This window comes from Entelurus aequoreus, linkage group LG08, assembly GCF_033978785.1.
Source record: "Entelurus aequoreus isolate RoL-2023_Sb linkage group LG08, RoL_Eaeq_v1.1, whole genome shotgun sequence".
Lineage (NCBI taxonomy): Eukaryota > Metazoa > Chordata > Actinopteri > Syngnathiformes > Syngnathidae > Entelurus > Entelurus aequoreus.
The window spans coordinates 72,228,465-72,243,901 of record NC_084738.1 but is presented as its reverse complement, the minus strand read 5'-3'; the positions used below and the strand labels follow the sequence as shown (position 1 = coordinate 72,243,901).

The following is a 15,437-nucleotide window of genomic DNA, read 5'->3' as shown; positions in this document are numbered from 1 at the left end:
ATATGTACTGTACTGTGCAACCTACTAATACAAGTTTTAATCAATCAAAAAGACAACATTCGTATCCTGGAAAACTCGTAAGTGGAGGTGAAGAAGCCGCCACAGCGCCTCCTACAGGCCAGAAGCAAAGTGCGAGCAAACGTAAACACCAAAAGGCCACATTTCTTACAAAAATGTTTATTCAATAGAATCAATATTTTGTGACACGCAGGTAGTTTATTTGGACCTACAAGCAGACATAAAACTTCTATGTGGAGCCTTCGGACACACAACTAAACAAGTTTTCATAAGAGCTATAAATGAAACAATTCCACCAACATGTGCGTACATAACTTTAATTAAAATAATAAAAAAAAGACTGTTGCCGTGAACTTCCTCAAGTTTCCTCCCAAAGAAAGATTTAAAAGAAGAAGAAAAAAGCATTTTACAATTAAAAAACAAAACAAGAGTGGTGTCCGTGTTTGGTTGATTGTACTGAAATGACGGAGCCTCTAAGGGGGCGGGGCCACAGGAGATTGGCATGGCGTTGGCGATCAGTACAAGGCTTCGGCGTTACTGCTGCGAGGCCTCTTGATCTTCTCGATGTTCTTCAGGATCATGTCGTGTAGCGCCACCTGCGGGTGCCAGAGGAACAAGTCAGCGGAGTGGCGAGCGGCGCCGGATAAGAAACGAAAAACCCACATATTGATTTCTGAGCTCTGACACGATGATCTTCAGGCTGATGTATTCCTTCTCGTCGATCTCCGTCACCGTGCGCCGATAGTCCTCCTGAGGGAGCACAAGTCAGACGTGAGCATCATGGCGGGCGTGTTCCAACATGGACGTGTTTGCTCACCACATGCGGGTATTTTCCTATTTTAGAAACCAGCTTTGCCCGAGTGATGTAATATCTGCAAGCACAAACAAACAAACAAACAAACAAACAAACAAACACACACACACACACACACAAAGTTCCAATTAAACATGAACACATTTCATTCATGCCCAGTAGGGCTGAAAACTGTATCAGGATAGAAGCCTTTTATATGGCTTGATATTGATCGTTATTGATCATTTTTACGACCGGTGGGAAAAAAAAGCAGGAGAAAAATGTATCAAATTTAATTTTTTTAATATTTTAGATGATATATTTAATATATTTAATTTAACGTTTTTCTTTTATTTGTATTCATGTTTTTGTTTCATTATTTATATTATATAATTATATGTAATTTATATATTTGTCATATATTTATATTTTACATTTTAACTTTATTTTTTTTGTTTTGTATTCATATTTTATTTTTATTCACAAATGTTTAATTATTATTATATAATTATCATTTATGTTATTTTTATATATTTAGATTTTAAATTTTATGTTTATACTTTTTTTGTTTTTTTGTTTCATTATATAATCATATAATTTTTCACATATAATCATTTTAAATTTTCATTTGTTTATATTTTGCATTTGATGTTTCTTTATTTTATTCATTGTTTCATTATTGATATAATATAAAATTTATATTTTATTTTTATATATTTACATTAGGGATGTCCGATAATATCGGCCTGCCGATATTGTCGGCCGATAAATGCGTTAAAATGTAATATCGGAAATTATCAGTATCGGTTTTTTTATTATCGGTATCGTTTTTTATTTATTTTTTATTTTTTTTAATTAAATCAACATAAAAAACACAAGATACACTTACAATTAATGCACCAACCCAAAAAACCTCCCTCCTTGTTGTTTCTTTCTGTTATTAATATTCTGCTTCCTACATTATATATCAATATATATCAATACAGTCTGCAAGGGATACAGTCCGTAAGCACACATGATTGTGCGTGCTGCTGCTCCACTAATAGTACTAACCTTTAACACTTCATTTGACTCATTTTCATTCATTACTAGTTTCTATGTAACTGTTTTTATATTGTTTTACTTTCTTTTTTATTCAAGAAAATGTTTTTAATTTATTTATCTTATTTTATTTTATATATTTTTTTTAAAAGTACCTTATCTTCACCATCCCTGGTTGTCCAAATTAGGCATAATAATGTGTTAATTCCACGACTGCATATATCGGTTGATATCGGTATCGGTTGATATCGGTATCAGTAATTAAAGAGTTGGACAATATCGGATATCGGCAAAAAGCCATTATCGGACATCCCTAATTTATATCTTAAAATTCATGTTTATTTTTTTTATTTTGCATTATTATAAACACACATCAATGGTTGTACATCACACTTATTTGCTGCGTGAGACGTAGGGCTGGGCCATTAGTGCAAAAATAACAATCACCGTTATTTTGATTGATATTGTGATCACCATAAATGACATGATTATTTCAAAACGCGACTATTTATTATACCAGCAAAATTCTACTTTAAATATAGTTGGAAAAAAACAATTTAAATTATAATATTAATAAATTAAGATAACAAAGGCAATATAAAAAACAATAAAATTAAGCTTTTGCGTTTTGATTTTTTTTAATTATATTGCAGCCCGGAAGAGTTAGGGCTGCATGGGATTCTGGGTATTTGTTTTGTTGTGTTTATGTTGTGTTACGGTGCGGATGTTCTCCCGAAATGTGTTAGTCATTCTTGTTTGGTGTGGATTCACAGTGTGGCGCATATTTCTAACAGTGTTAAAGTTGTTTATTCGTCCACCGTCAGTGTAACCTGTATGGCTGTTGGCCAAGTATGCATTGCAACACGTGTGTCTTGTGATCGGGCCGGCACGTTGTTGGAATGGATGAAAAGCAGACGTGACGACAGCTCGTGGAGGACGATAAACGCACTGCCTTTAAGACACGCCCCCTAGACGAGATATAATGACTGATGAACACCTTGGTTGGATAATGAAGGTTGCCTCAGCTCAAAGCCTGAGCCCCGACATGAATGAACTAGCATCCAAGAAAAGATGGCTTGGGCACATCAGATTAGATCAGTGTGTTGCAAACTGAGTAGTTTAAAGTCCTGAATGGTTGTTTTATTCATTGTTATTTTATTTTCTAATGTATTAGCCTGTGGAAAAAGTTAATGTTGATATTTACCTCAGAAGGCTGCAAATAGAAAAGAGGCATTACATTTGTATTTAAATTGTATTTGATATGCCATTGATATTTTTTAATTATTAGGGTCCGCCTGTACCCTGTATAAAGAACTCCCAAAGGGAGTCCTTTATACAGGTACAAAGGAACCTATTGAAATTGTAAGGTTGATTATTATTCCGCAGCTTTGCGCACTACTTTGCCCCCCCTAACATGCTTCAAAACTCACCAAATTTTATACACCCATAGAAAAACTGTGACAGCCCACTTTAGTAAAAAAAAAACAAACCCCAAAAATAAAAATTGCGCTGTAGCGCCCCCTAGGACAAAAAACAAAAACAAACTGCCTGTAACTCCCACTAGGAAGGTCGTAGAGACATGAAACAAAAACCTCTATGTAGGTCTCACTTAGACCTACAATTCATAATTTCACATCCTCGGGCAAAAACCAACAGGAAGTTGGCAATTTCCCCTTCAACACAAAAAATGACTAAAAACACAAATTTTTGCCTCTTTGAGCTGTAATTTGACCCCCTTAAAATACTTCAAAACTCACCAAAATTTTTACACACATTAGGACTGGTGGAAATTGCGTTTTAAAAAAAAACGAACCCCAAAACTCAAAATTGCGCTCTAGCACAATTTTTTAATAAAACAGAGACAAAACTGCTTCTCAGAGGAAAACTCAGACAAAACTGCTTGTAACTTCTGGTAGGAACGTTTTAGAGACATGAAACAAAAACCTCTACGTAGGTCTCACTTAGACCTACATTTCATAGATTGAAATCCTTCAGCAAAAATCAACAGGAAGTTTGATATCCCCACTTCAAAACACTTTTTTTTTAAAAAGCGGTCACCAAACATCAAACATTATCTCCTCTGAGCGCGTTTGTCGTTTTGGCTTCAAACTACTACAGGAGAGATTGAACCCTTCCGATTAAAAGTTGACGAAAGCGTTTTAATAAGTGCTACGGTTTTGATTTTACGAGCCTTCAAAGAAAAGAACCACTGTGCCGCAGCACCTAGGAAAAAAACACAGACAAAACGTCCTCTAACTCTCAGTACGAATATCGTAGAGACATGCAACAAAAACCTATGTAGGTCTCACTCAGGACTACCACTGGACAAAAGTATTGGGACACCTAGGACTAGCACCTGCCAAAATGCGGACCCGACCAACGCTGCTTGCAGCTTTAATTATTATTATTATTTGAAACTGGATTTTGCATGTCACTATAAAGTTATATAAGCCTGGCTTGTTCAATATTCAATGCAAAAATACCAAGAATTGGTACCGTTGAGTACCAGTATCGTTCCAAGCTAGGTGCTGGGAATTGGTATCGCATCAATTCAAAGGTGAACAGTGTCCATCCCTAAGTACAGCAGAGATGAAGCAGGTAACAAGGAAGTTAAAAAAAGAATAATAGGAGTCTACAAAGAGAATAATAGAGCAGCTACTCTGTGAATGCAAACCTTGGTTCTATTATTATTTGTAATGTGATGCCACTTATGTTACATGTCGTTATCACAATGTATATCATAAATGATTCTCAGGCCATAATGCACATCCCTACTTTAAATCTGTTTGATGAGGACATTATACTTTACTATAGTGCGCCGAGAATGACCAACAGATCTGAGGACATGGTTATTTACAGCTAGAATTCACCAACTCGAGTATTTCATATATATATATATATATATATATATATATATATATATATATATATATATATATATATATATATATATATATATATATATATATATATATATATATATATATATATATATATATATATATATATATATATATATATATATATATATATATATATATATATATATATATATATATATATATATATATGTGTGTGTGCATGAAATACTTGACTTTCAGTGAATTCTAGCTGTGTATATATATATATATATATATATATATATATATATATATATATATATATATTTTTTTTTTTTTTATTTACATAGAAAAAAAAAAATACTTGAATTTCAGTGTTCCAGTGGCTATCCATTAGATGGCAGTATTGTCCTGTTTAACTTCTCCGTTCACGATGAGTATATCATTTCGGCCGCCACGTCTGTAATTTCCTCGTTCTTCTGCTTCATCTCCTTGTTGTGTGCGCAGTTGTGCACTCTACAAAAGCCCTAGATGTTATGACGTCTTTGGGCAGGCAAGCTGTTTATATTGTGGGAAAGCGGACGTGAGAACAGGCTGTCCCCACTCAGTCTCAAGTCCGCATTGAGCTGGAGGGGGCGTGGCCTCCAGCTCCGGCTGAATTCCGGGAGTTTGTCGGGAGAGGCGCTGAATATCGGGATTCTCCCGCTAAAAACGGGAGGGTTGGCAAGTATGGATATATCACAAATATCAGATTGTAGGTGGGTATTTTTTACCTTTCGCGTTCATATTTCACTTAGTTTGTTGCATTTTTGTTGTGTTTTGTTTGATTGTAAAATATGTCGATCAAGGGGTGTGACGTTCATATGTTGCAAATATTCAGTGTTTTGTCCTTCATAGTTAATATTGTAACATTCTTTATTTTCATGTACAAACCCCGTTTCCATATGAGTTGGGAAATGGTGTTAGATGTAAATATAAACAGAATACAATGATTTGCAAATCCTTTTCAAGCCATATTCAGTTGAATATGCTACAAAGACAACATATTTCATGTTCAAACTCATAAACTTTATTTTTTTTTTGCAAATAATAATTAACTTTATAATTTGATGGCAGCAACACGTGACAAAGAAGTTGTGAAAGGTGGCAATAAATACTGATAAAGTTGAGGAATGCTCATCAAACACTTATTTGGAACATCCCACAGGTGTGCAGGCTAATTGGGAACAGGTGGGTGCCATGATTGGGTATAAAAGTAGATTCCATGAAATGCTCAGTCATTCACAAACAAGGATGGGGCGAGGGTCACCACTTTGTCAACAAATGCCTGAGCAAATTGTTGAACAGTTTAAGAACAACCTTTCTCAAGCAGCTATTGCAAGGAATTGAGGGATTTCACCATCTACGCTCCGTAATATCATCAAAGAGAATGTGGAGAAATCACTGCACGTAAGCAGCTAAGCCCGTGACCTTCCATCCCTCAGGCTGTACTGCATCAACAAGCCACATCAGTGTGTAAAGGATATCACCACATGGGCTCAGGAACACTTCAGAAAGCCACTGTCAGTAACTACAGTTGGTCGCTACATCTGTAAGTGCAAGTTAAAACTCTCCTATGCAAGGCGAAAACCGTTTATCAACAACACCCAGAAACGCCGTCGGCTTCGCTGGGCCTGAGCTCATCTAAGGTGGACTGATACAAAGTGGAAAAGTGTTCTGTGGTCTGACGAGTCCACATTTCTAATTGTTTTTGGAAACTGTGGACGTCGAGAGGAAAAGAACCATCCGGATTGTTCTAGGCGCAAAGTGTAAAAGGCAGCATGTGTGATGGTATGGGGGTGTATTAGTGGCCAAGACATGGGTAACTTACTCATCTGTGAAGGCACCATTAATGCTGAAAGGTACATATAGCTTTTGGAGCAACATATGTTGCCATCAAAGCAACGTTACCATGGACGCCCCTGCTTATTTCAGCAAGACAATGCCAAGCCACGTGTTACATCAACGTGGCTTCATAGTAAGAGTGCGGGTACTAGACTGGCCTGCCTGTAGTCCAGACATTGAAAATGTGTGGCACCTGCAATAGCAGAAGGGAGACCCCCGGACTGTTGAACAACTTAAGCTGTACATCAAGCAAGAATAAGAAAGAATTCCACTTCAAAAATGTGTCTCCTCACTTCCCAAACCTTTACTGAGTGTTGTTAAAAGGAAAGGCCATGTAACACAGTGGTGAACATGCCCTTTCCCAACTACTTTGGCACGTGTTGCAGCCTAACTTAATTATTATTTGCACAAAAATAAATCAAGTTTATGAGTTTGAACATGAAATATGTTGTCTTTGTAGCATATTCAACTGAATATGGCTTGAAAAGGATTTGCAAATCATTGTATTCTGTTTATATTTACATCTAACACCATTTCCCAACTCATATGGAAACAGGGTTTGTACATTCTCGTTCAGTAAAAATTTTTAAAATTCTGTTGCGTTTTTTTAAGCCGGTCTGTCATAACATTTTTAGCATTCAATCAGACATTATTGTGAGGTTTTGTATTTGTGTTCTTACAAAATAGATACACCGGCCCCTAGACACATTTTGTTCTCTAAATTTGGCCCCCAGAGTCAAAGTAACTGCCCAGGCCTGGTTTAGTGGATAAAACCTGCCTATGATCTACCTGGTTATCTGGTCCAGGTAACAAGACGCCTCCCCTTCCACTGTTCGGAGTTCAGCAACAGTCTCCTCCTGGATGGACACACCAAAGTTGTTGCCGTCCTCTATCCTGGGAATCAGCAGCTGCACCCACATTTTCACCTGCACGGGGACGAGGAAAAAGCACGCTGAAGACCAACTAACAGGTTTTCCTTCCATGGCGACGGCAAGGACACTCACTGTGTTACATTTCTCTAAGAGCGTCCGGATCTCCGGTTTGACCTTTTCTATTAGAACAGCCAGGTTGCTGTTGCTCTTCATCATCCCCCCCGGCATGACAAACACCTTGGTGCCAGTCACTTGGTGGGAAGAAGAGGGTCAATCCTTCTACGTCATCTTGGTCTGAAGGCTACAACTCACCCTTGTCCACTGCATCTTCCTCCTCCAGCTTCCTCTTTTTGGAGTTTTGCTGAGAAGCACAGGCCAGAGAAGTCAAGTCATAACAAGCTCCATGGTGATGATGTCATATTCACAAAAAGGCAGCCTCACTCCGTCAATCCCGTCATGGAGGTTTGACAGCAGGATGGGGTCAGGCACCGTCAGGTTGATCTCTGAATGGATGTCCTTCATCTCCACTATGTTGATGATGGGATCCTAAGAGGCAACACATGAAGTTGAAGGTGGTCATCATAGTACCACAATTTCAGGCGCCCATCTATGAATTCCCAAGATTCTTAATACTTATTCAACACAATTTTATTTTGATGTTTTTATTGCTGCTTGTATTTATTTATTAGATGCCTTTTACTGAATATGCACCAGCACTGTTTTTAATATTATGTGTTAATGCCTTTTATACTGTATTTTGTTTGTTTTATGTACTGCAGGGGTCACCAACGCGGTGCCCGTGGGCACCAGGTCGCCCGTAAGGACCAGGGGCCGTACTTATCAAGCTTCTTAGAGTGCCATTTTACACTTAAGTCCTGAGAATTTGCGAAATTTAGTCCTACTCTCAAACTTAAAAATAAAAGCTTTTTATCAACGTTCTTAAGTCTAAGAATCACTCCTACTCTCCACGATATTTAAGAGACCTTCAGAGGTGTCTTAAGTGGCTAGGAGTTGCCAGCAGGGGATGGCACTGAGGCGAGAGAGACGTGCGCCAACGTTCAGGGAACGGAACAATGTTTTTGTTTTTTTTGATGACGAGCAGCTGATCAAACGGTATCGTTTAGACAGAGCGGATATTATTTTTGTCACAGATTTAATACTTTTCGATTCCTTGCTGATTTCTGCATGTGTCTGCAGTGGGCTAGTATATATAGAGCCACCCACACCAGTTTCAAATTAGTTGCCTAATTAATGAATTGGAAAGAAAATGTTATGACAGTAGCGTATATGTGTGTTTGTGGCCCTTTAATAGGTGACAGCATGTGAGGTGAGTGACGTCAGTGAGTGTGTGGGCGAGAGAAGAGAGGGAGCGGTAGCGTGAGTGCCGGCGGGGACTAGTTTGTTTTGTATTATTTTGTAGTTTATTGTCAAAATATACACTCCCATTGTCCACTTAAATATTTCCAAGATATTTCTTTATTCTTAGACAAGGGATTCCCTTCCGTGATTGGTCATTTCTATGGACACAGAAATGACGTCACCTAAAATTCCGTTTACAGCACATAGTAATGTCATAATTCAGCTCTGAGTGTGACACTTAAGATTCAGTCCTACACTTCGCTGAAAGTGTGAGTAAGACGCTTGATAACTAACTTTTAAGTGCAGCTTTCAGCCAAGAATTTATTTACTCTTAAGTCAACTCTTAGCAGACTTCTTAGGAGTAATTCTAAGAAGCTTGATAAGTACGGCCCCAGATGAGTCGCCCGCTGGCTTGTTCTAAAAAATAGCTCAAATAGCAGCACTTACCAGTGAGCTGCCTCTATTTTTTTAATTTTATTTATTTACTAGCAAGCTGGTCTCGCTTTGCTCGATGACATTTTTAATTCTAAGAGAGACAAAACTCAAATAGAATTTGAAAATCCAAGAAAATATTTTAAAGACTTGGTCTTCACTTGTTTAAATAACTCCATTAATTGTTTTACTTTGCTTCTTATAATTTTAGAGAAAAAATACAACCTTAAAAATGATTTTAGGATTTTTAAACACATATGCCTTTTTACCTGACTATAAGCCGCACCAGCTAAATTTAGGGGAAAATACAGATTGCTCCATATATAAGCCGCACCCGACTATAAGCCGCAGGGTTTTGATGTGTAATTACCGTAGTATATAGGGGTTCCTGCTGCCACGGAGGGGATTGTCGGGACAGAGATGACTGTTTGGGAACGCAAAGCGTCCCATTTATTAACAATAAATCTTTCAAACTTTCACATCTTTGACATGGCGAACAGCATTCGTGCAGAGTACAAATAATACAACGGTGCAAAGTAATACAAAGTGCTCGCCTGTACGTTATCAAAATAACCAGCCTACCGGTATATGAAAAGTCAGTCTTTAATCATTGTGTCATCGTCTTCCTCCTGCGTACTAAAACCACCGAAATCCTCTTCGTCGGTGTCGGAGAAGAACAGGCCGTATATAAGCCGCACCCTTGTATAAGCCGCAGGGACCAGAACGAGGGGAAAAAGTAGCGGCTTATAGTCCGGAAATTACGGTAATACTCCCAAAAATCGAGTTTCTTTTACCCTTTCAATATCTACTCTGTCTATTTGTATCCGTGTATGATGCGCTGTTCTACTATTACCAAATAGCATTATTTTAGTTTTACTGAGATTCAAGGATAGTCGTTTTTTTGTCAAACCATCTTTTCAATGTGTTCATTTCTTCCCAGTGCAAATGGAAGGCATCATAAGTGCAACAAACACTAACCTTAAGGAAGAGGTCGAGTTCCAATAACTTCTTTGGGAAAAAATTAGCAACTAGGTCCTCGGCCTGAAAGAGATTGACAACTTAGGAGAATGACATGGAAATAAAAAGAAAATACAAACATATGGTGGTGGTGGCAGTAGCACAAATACTCACCTCTGCAGTGATACGCTCTCGGAATGCATCAACCTGAACACACATGCAGGGCACATGTTATTTTCAAGACTGCTTTGGGTGTTTCTTTTAGAATTGTACGTATGAAAACAGGATAGTTAAGAACGGCTGAGAGACTTTTGACAAGAACAAGAAAGTTTGCTGTGCACCTAAGATGTGACTTTAAGGTTTTACTACTTAGGTATAAAATACTACACAGTCAAGCTCCATCCTATCTTGCGGATTGTATTGTACCATATGTCCCGGCAAGAAATCTGCCTTCAAATAACTCCGGCTTATTAGTGATTCCCAGAGCCCCAAAAAAGTCTGCGGGCTATAGAGCGTTTTCTATTGGGGCTCCAGTACTATGGAATGTTCTAGCAGTAACAGCTAGAGATGCTACCTCAGTAGAAGCATTTAAGTCCCATCTTAAAACTCATTTGTATACTCTAGCCTTTAAATAGACCAGTTGATCTGCCGTCTCTTTTCTGCTCTGCCCCCCTCTCCTGCGTGGAGAGGTTAATAGGTGACCACAGACAGAGGTGGGTAGTAACGTGCTACATTTACTCTGTTACATCTACTTGAGTAACTTATGGGATAAATTGTACTTCTAAGAGTAGTTTTAATGCAACATACTTTTACTTTTACTTGAGTATATTTATAGAGAAGAAACGCTACTTTTACTCCGCTCCATTTATCTACATTCAGCTCGCTACTGATTTTTATCCATCTGTTAATGCACGCTTTGTTTGTTTTGGTTTGTCAGACAGACCTTCAAAGTAGGATCTATCGCATGCCTGCGTTTCACCAATCAGTCACTGGTGACGTTTGACTCCGTTTCACCAATCAAATGCAGTCACTGGTGACGTTTGACTCTGTTTCACCAATCAAATACAGTCACTGGTGACGTTTGACTCCGTTTCACCAATCAAATGCAGTCACTGGTGACGTTTGACTCTGTTTCACCCATCAAATACAGTCACTGGTGACGTTTGACTCCGTTTCACCAATCAAATACAGTCACTGGTGACGTTTGACTCCGTTTCACCAATCAAATACAGTCACTGGTGACGTTTGACTCCGTTTCACCAATCAAATACAGTCACTGGTGACGTTTGACTCCATTTCACCAATCAAACAGAGCCAGGCGGTCACATGATTAACTGCACATAAAGTTTCAGCGGCAACAAGCTTAAGCTTACATGAACTCAACGTCAAATTTGAGGAAGCACATGGCGGTAAGTAACGTTAGTAGATATTTTGGCTGTCACCGTAGGCTGATGTTAGCTTCCCTGCTATGAATCACCGTCAAATGTACATCGTGTGGGGACATTTATTAACGCACTGCAGCCTCATAGACACACACACCACACACACGCATAGAAACAGCAATCAGAAGTGCACGGTGTGTTCCCAGGTGCAGCCCACACCTATCAGTTTATGGTTTGCGTAAAGGCTAACTTGTTATTTTCCTTTGTAATCTCTGCCTACTGAGCCTATGGTGCTGTTAAGTTATTGTGGCTCAATTTGCCTTCATTTTTTTTTATGTTACTGTGTTATTATTTAATATATATTTTAGTTTTAGTTGCTTAAGAGATATTCCTGGCACTGAATTTGCTCATTGCTATTTTTATGTTTTTGTGCATTATTTGTTGCCGTCATCATTAAACCAACAGGCTACTCATCATTTACTCAGTACTTGAGTAGTTTTTTCACAACATACTTTTTACTTTTACTCAAGTAAATATTTGTGTGACTACTCCTTACTTTTACTTGAGTAATACATCTCTAAAGTAACAGTACTCTTACTTGAGTACAATTCCTGGCTACTCCACCCACCTCTGACCACAGATGAGGCGCTAGCTGTTCAAAGTATATGATAACCACATCCTAGCTGCCGGCATGGCTACATACAGCGCATGCTCGTCACTACTGTTGCATGCTGGGTAGTGTAGTTCTACTATTCCCTCGCTCACAACATCACACTGCGGGCGCTCAGAGGCCTGACTCAGTGTGGAATATTCACGCAAAATCTTCTTCCGACGCCAGAAAGTGAGGCGTTCTTTATCAACAAAGTAGTTAGCCGCCGTCTTGGAGACATCTCTCCCAGGAAAAGAAGTGTGATGGCGGGAAAGAAGCCGGCTAGCCGCCGCTAGCACGGCCTGCTCGCTCACTTCATGCTGGAAAACTCAAGCTAACACGCTAGCACACAAACCGCAGCACAAGGCGAGCGTCGAGGAGAATTTGAGAAACCCGCAGCGTACCTTGGTTTTAATTTCATTATCCACTTTGAGCAGTGACGACATCTTATGCTGTCAGGCGAGCGAGCGGCATTAAAATGGACTGGAAAACGTGTTGCTGTCCCCACACTTGTGCGCCGCCTGATGACGACGTCAACAGGCGACGCCGCCCGGACGGTCGCTACCGCGCGTGCGCGGGGGAAAACAACGTCACCATATTGTGGCGTGACGCAGCTGACGATGTAAACAAGAGCGGACAGTCGCGCAGGCCGGGGACAACCTTCACTTCACTGCACCGCACCGAACATGGGCCTGCCCGTCACCGTTAAAGTCAACTTCCGTGGGAACGTCAAGAGATTCCTGGCCAGCGACCTGGACAAGCTGGAGTGGAGCTCCGTGGAAGCCTGGGTGAGCCGAGCCGAGCGTGTTGGCGCAGTTGCGGGCACAGCAGGCCTGGTCGCGGCCTAGCCTCCAACATCATTATTTCCCCTACAAACATGATTATTTCTCCTATAAACATCATTATTTATCCTATAAACATCATTATTTCTCATATAAACCTCATTATTTCTCCTATAAAAGGCGCATTTAAACACCAGCTTGCATTATTGACAAGCGTTGCCACATTTAATGATTGTGTTTGCTTTGAAATTCAGATTAAAGCCTCGTTCGGAATCAACCACTTTCAAGTCAAGTACTTTGACGAGGAGAGTGAAGAGGTAATACAAACACCGCAATACAAAGCTGGAATGTTACCTAACCTGGCCCTCTTTGTTGCAGATTTGCATCAACAGTCAAGGTGAGATCAATACCTGTTCGTATATCGAGGGATACGTGGCAAAGTCATCCATTCTATTGGTAGAAATGAAACACGAGTTGTCTTCACCCCCCAAAATGTTGGCTTTGATTTCAGATGAGTACGACGAAGCCATCAAGGTACGGATGAATGTCTCTATTATTCATTTCTCTGGGTTTTTTCCACCCCCCCCCCCCAAAAAAAAAATCAAAGGCGATTTGTAAAGAATGATGTCATGGCTACAAATAATCACAATTTGCGTAGTCACTCTTGTAAGGAATAAAGACGTGCATTGTAGTGGGAATTGTACATCATGGAAAAACATTTCAATACTCGTTTTTTTCAATTAAATTTGAACTTGATGGGTTAGCAGCATGGATTTTGATTGATTGATTGAAACTTTTATTAGTAGATTGCACAGTACAGTACATATTCCGTACAATTGACCACTAAATGGTAACACCCCAATACGTTTTTCAACTTGTTTAAGTCCATGTAAATCAAATTATGGTACAAATACCGTATTTTTTGGAGTATAAGTTGCTCCGGAGTATAAGTCGCACCGGCCGAAAATGCATAATAAAGAATTTAAAAAACATATAAGTCGTACTGGAGTATAAGTCACACATTTTTGGGGGAAATTTATTGGATAAAAGCCAACAGCAAGAATAGACATTTGAAAGGCAATTTAAAATGTCTAAAGAATAGTGAACAACAGGCTGAATAAGTGTACGTTATATGAGGCATAAATAACCAACTGGTATGTTAACGTAACATATTATGGTATTCAAATAACTATAACATATAGAACATGCTATACGTTTACCAAACAATCTGTCACTCCTAATCGCTAAATCCCATGAAATCTTATACGTCTAGTCTCTTACGGGAATGAGATCAATAATATTATTTGATATTTTACGCTAATGTGTTAATAATTTCACACATAAGTCGCTCCTGAGTATAAGTCGCACCCCCGGCCAAACTATGAAAAAAAACTGCGACTTATAGTCCGAAAAATACGGTACATACTATCATCATAATACAGTCATCACACAAGTTAAGCATCAGAGTATATGCATTGAATTATTTACATTATGTACAATATTTACAATCCGGTTAGCAAACCGGTGAAATGTAAGAAGAAGGACTTGCAATTTTGACTGGAACAACACAAAGCTGTCGTCGTTCAAAAAAAATGTTAATAAAAAATCCATGTCATGATTTATTGATGTAGTCAAGGCTCCAGTTACTTCACATCAAATATTTCACTTTGATGTATTTTTTAGGGAAAATATTTTCATATTTTGTGTTTGCCATTTAAGAAAAGTTTAATTTTGACAAAAAGGGCCTAAAACAAACACAAACAAAACCATTAAAACCAATGATAACAAAGATGGACAGCTCTGAAGATGATATAGAGATTTAAGTGTTAAAAGCAAAAAGAAACTATAATAATAATGTATGACTTATGTTTAACACTTATGATTTTTGGATCTTTGAGAATTTTAGTGAGTTTTTTTTTTTTAATCTCATTGTTCAAAAAATAATACTCAATTAAAATCGATGTTATGAATGATTGACCTATTCAAGGCTCCAATTACTTCACAGCTAATATTTTTTTGGCATTAAAAAACACGGTTTTCTTTTAACAAAAAGGGCAGAAAAGAAAAAAATTAAATATAAAACTTTATATCGACACATACATGTGAAGTTGATTCGAGCATTGAACATTTGTTTAAATAACATATTTTTGACATTTTTATGAGGGGAGCCGTAATGGTTAAAAAACTATATTGTATTAAAAAAAAAATCAAAATGGCTACCATGTTTTTTTTTTAGTATGCAGGTCTCAGTGCAAAAAGTTTGGCCTGAAAGATGAACATTTGACAATTTAACACAAAAACACTTGAGAAGACTATGTAGGCGAGCTATGATCCAAAGTCCGTACATTTCCAAACCACAGTTTGAGAGACAGCCCCCTCTGCTGGCGACGTATAAAGAGTGTGACGACCAGAGGTGGGTAGAGTAGCC

General features: G+C 38.3%; 2 protein-coding genes across 5 annotated transcripts in view; one reads left to right on the top strand and one right to left on the bottom strand.

The window, feature by feature from the left end:
- Positions 1–321: 321 nt before the first annotated feature.
- Positions 322–13,554, bottom strand: psme3 (proteasome activator subunit 3). Of its 3 annotated transcripts, none has more exons than XM_062057258.1 (10): positions 13,420–13,554; positions 10,371–10,403; positions 10,218–10,280; positions 7,890–7,994; positions 7,761–7,809; positions 7,581–7,699; positions 7,366–7,502; positions 836–890; positions 682–768; positions 322–614 (listed from the first exon to the last, which is right to left on the bottom strand). In XM_062057258.1, the coding sequence occupies exons 1-10, from the start codon at positions 13,537–13,539 to the stop codon at positions 534–536; spliced, it is 849 nt and encodes a 282-aa protein (XP_061913242.1). In that variant the 5' UTR covers positions 13,540–13,554; the 3' UTR covers positions 322–533. The 3 variants fall into 3 exon arrangements, with proteins under 3 accessions (XP_061913242.1, XP_061913244.1, XP_061913243.1); XM_062057260.1 differs by lacking the exon at positions 13,420–13,554 and adding an exon at positions 12,632–12,770; XM_062057259.1 differs by lacking the exon at positions 13,420–13,554 and adding an exon at positions 12,632–12,777 and having other exon boundaries at positions 7,366–7,699.
- nbr1a (NBR1 autophagy cargo receptor a) overlaps positions 12,802–15,437 on the top strand; it is a 25,947-nt gene continuing 23,311 nt past the window's right edge. Inside the window, exons 1-4 of one of the 2 annotated variants that reach the window (XM_062057255.1) lie at positions 12,802–13,015; positions 13,264–13,326; positions 13,388–13,406; positions 13,521–13,543. In XM_062057255.1, coding sequence (XP_061913239.1) covers positions 12,914–13,015; positions 13,264–13,326; positions 13,388–13,406; positions 13,521–13,543 — 207 coding nt within the window. In that variant the 5' untranslated portion in view covers positions 12,802–12,913. The remainder of the gene's footprint in view (positions 13,016–13,263; positions 13,327–13,387; positions 13,407–13,520; positions 13,544–15,437) is intronic. The other variant, XM_062057256.1, reaches the window with a different exon arrangement.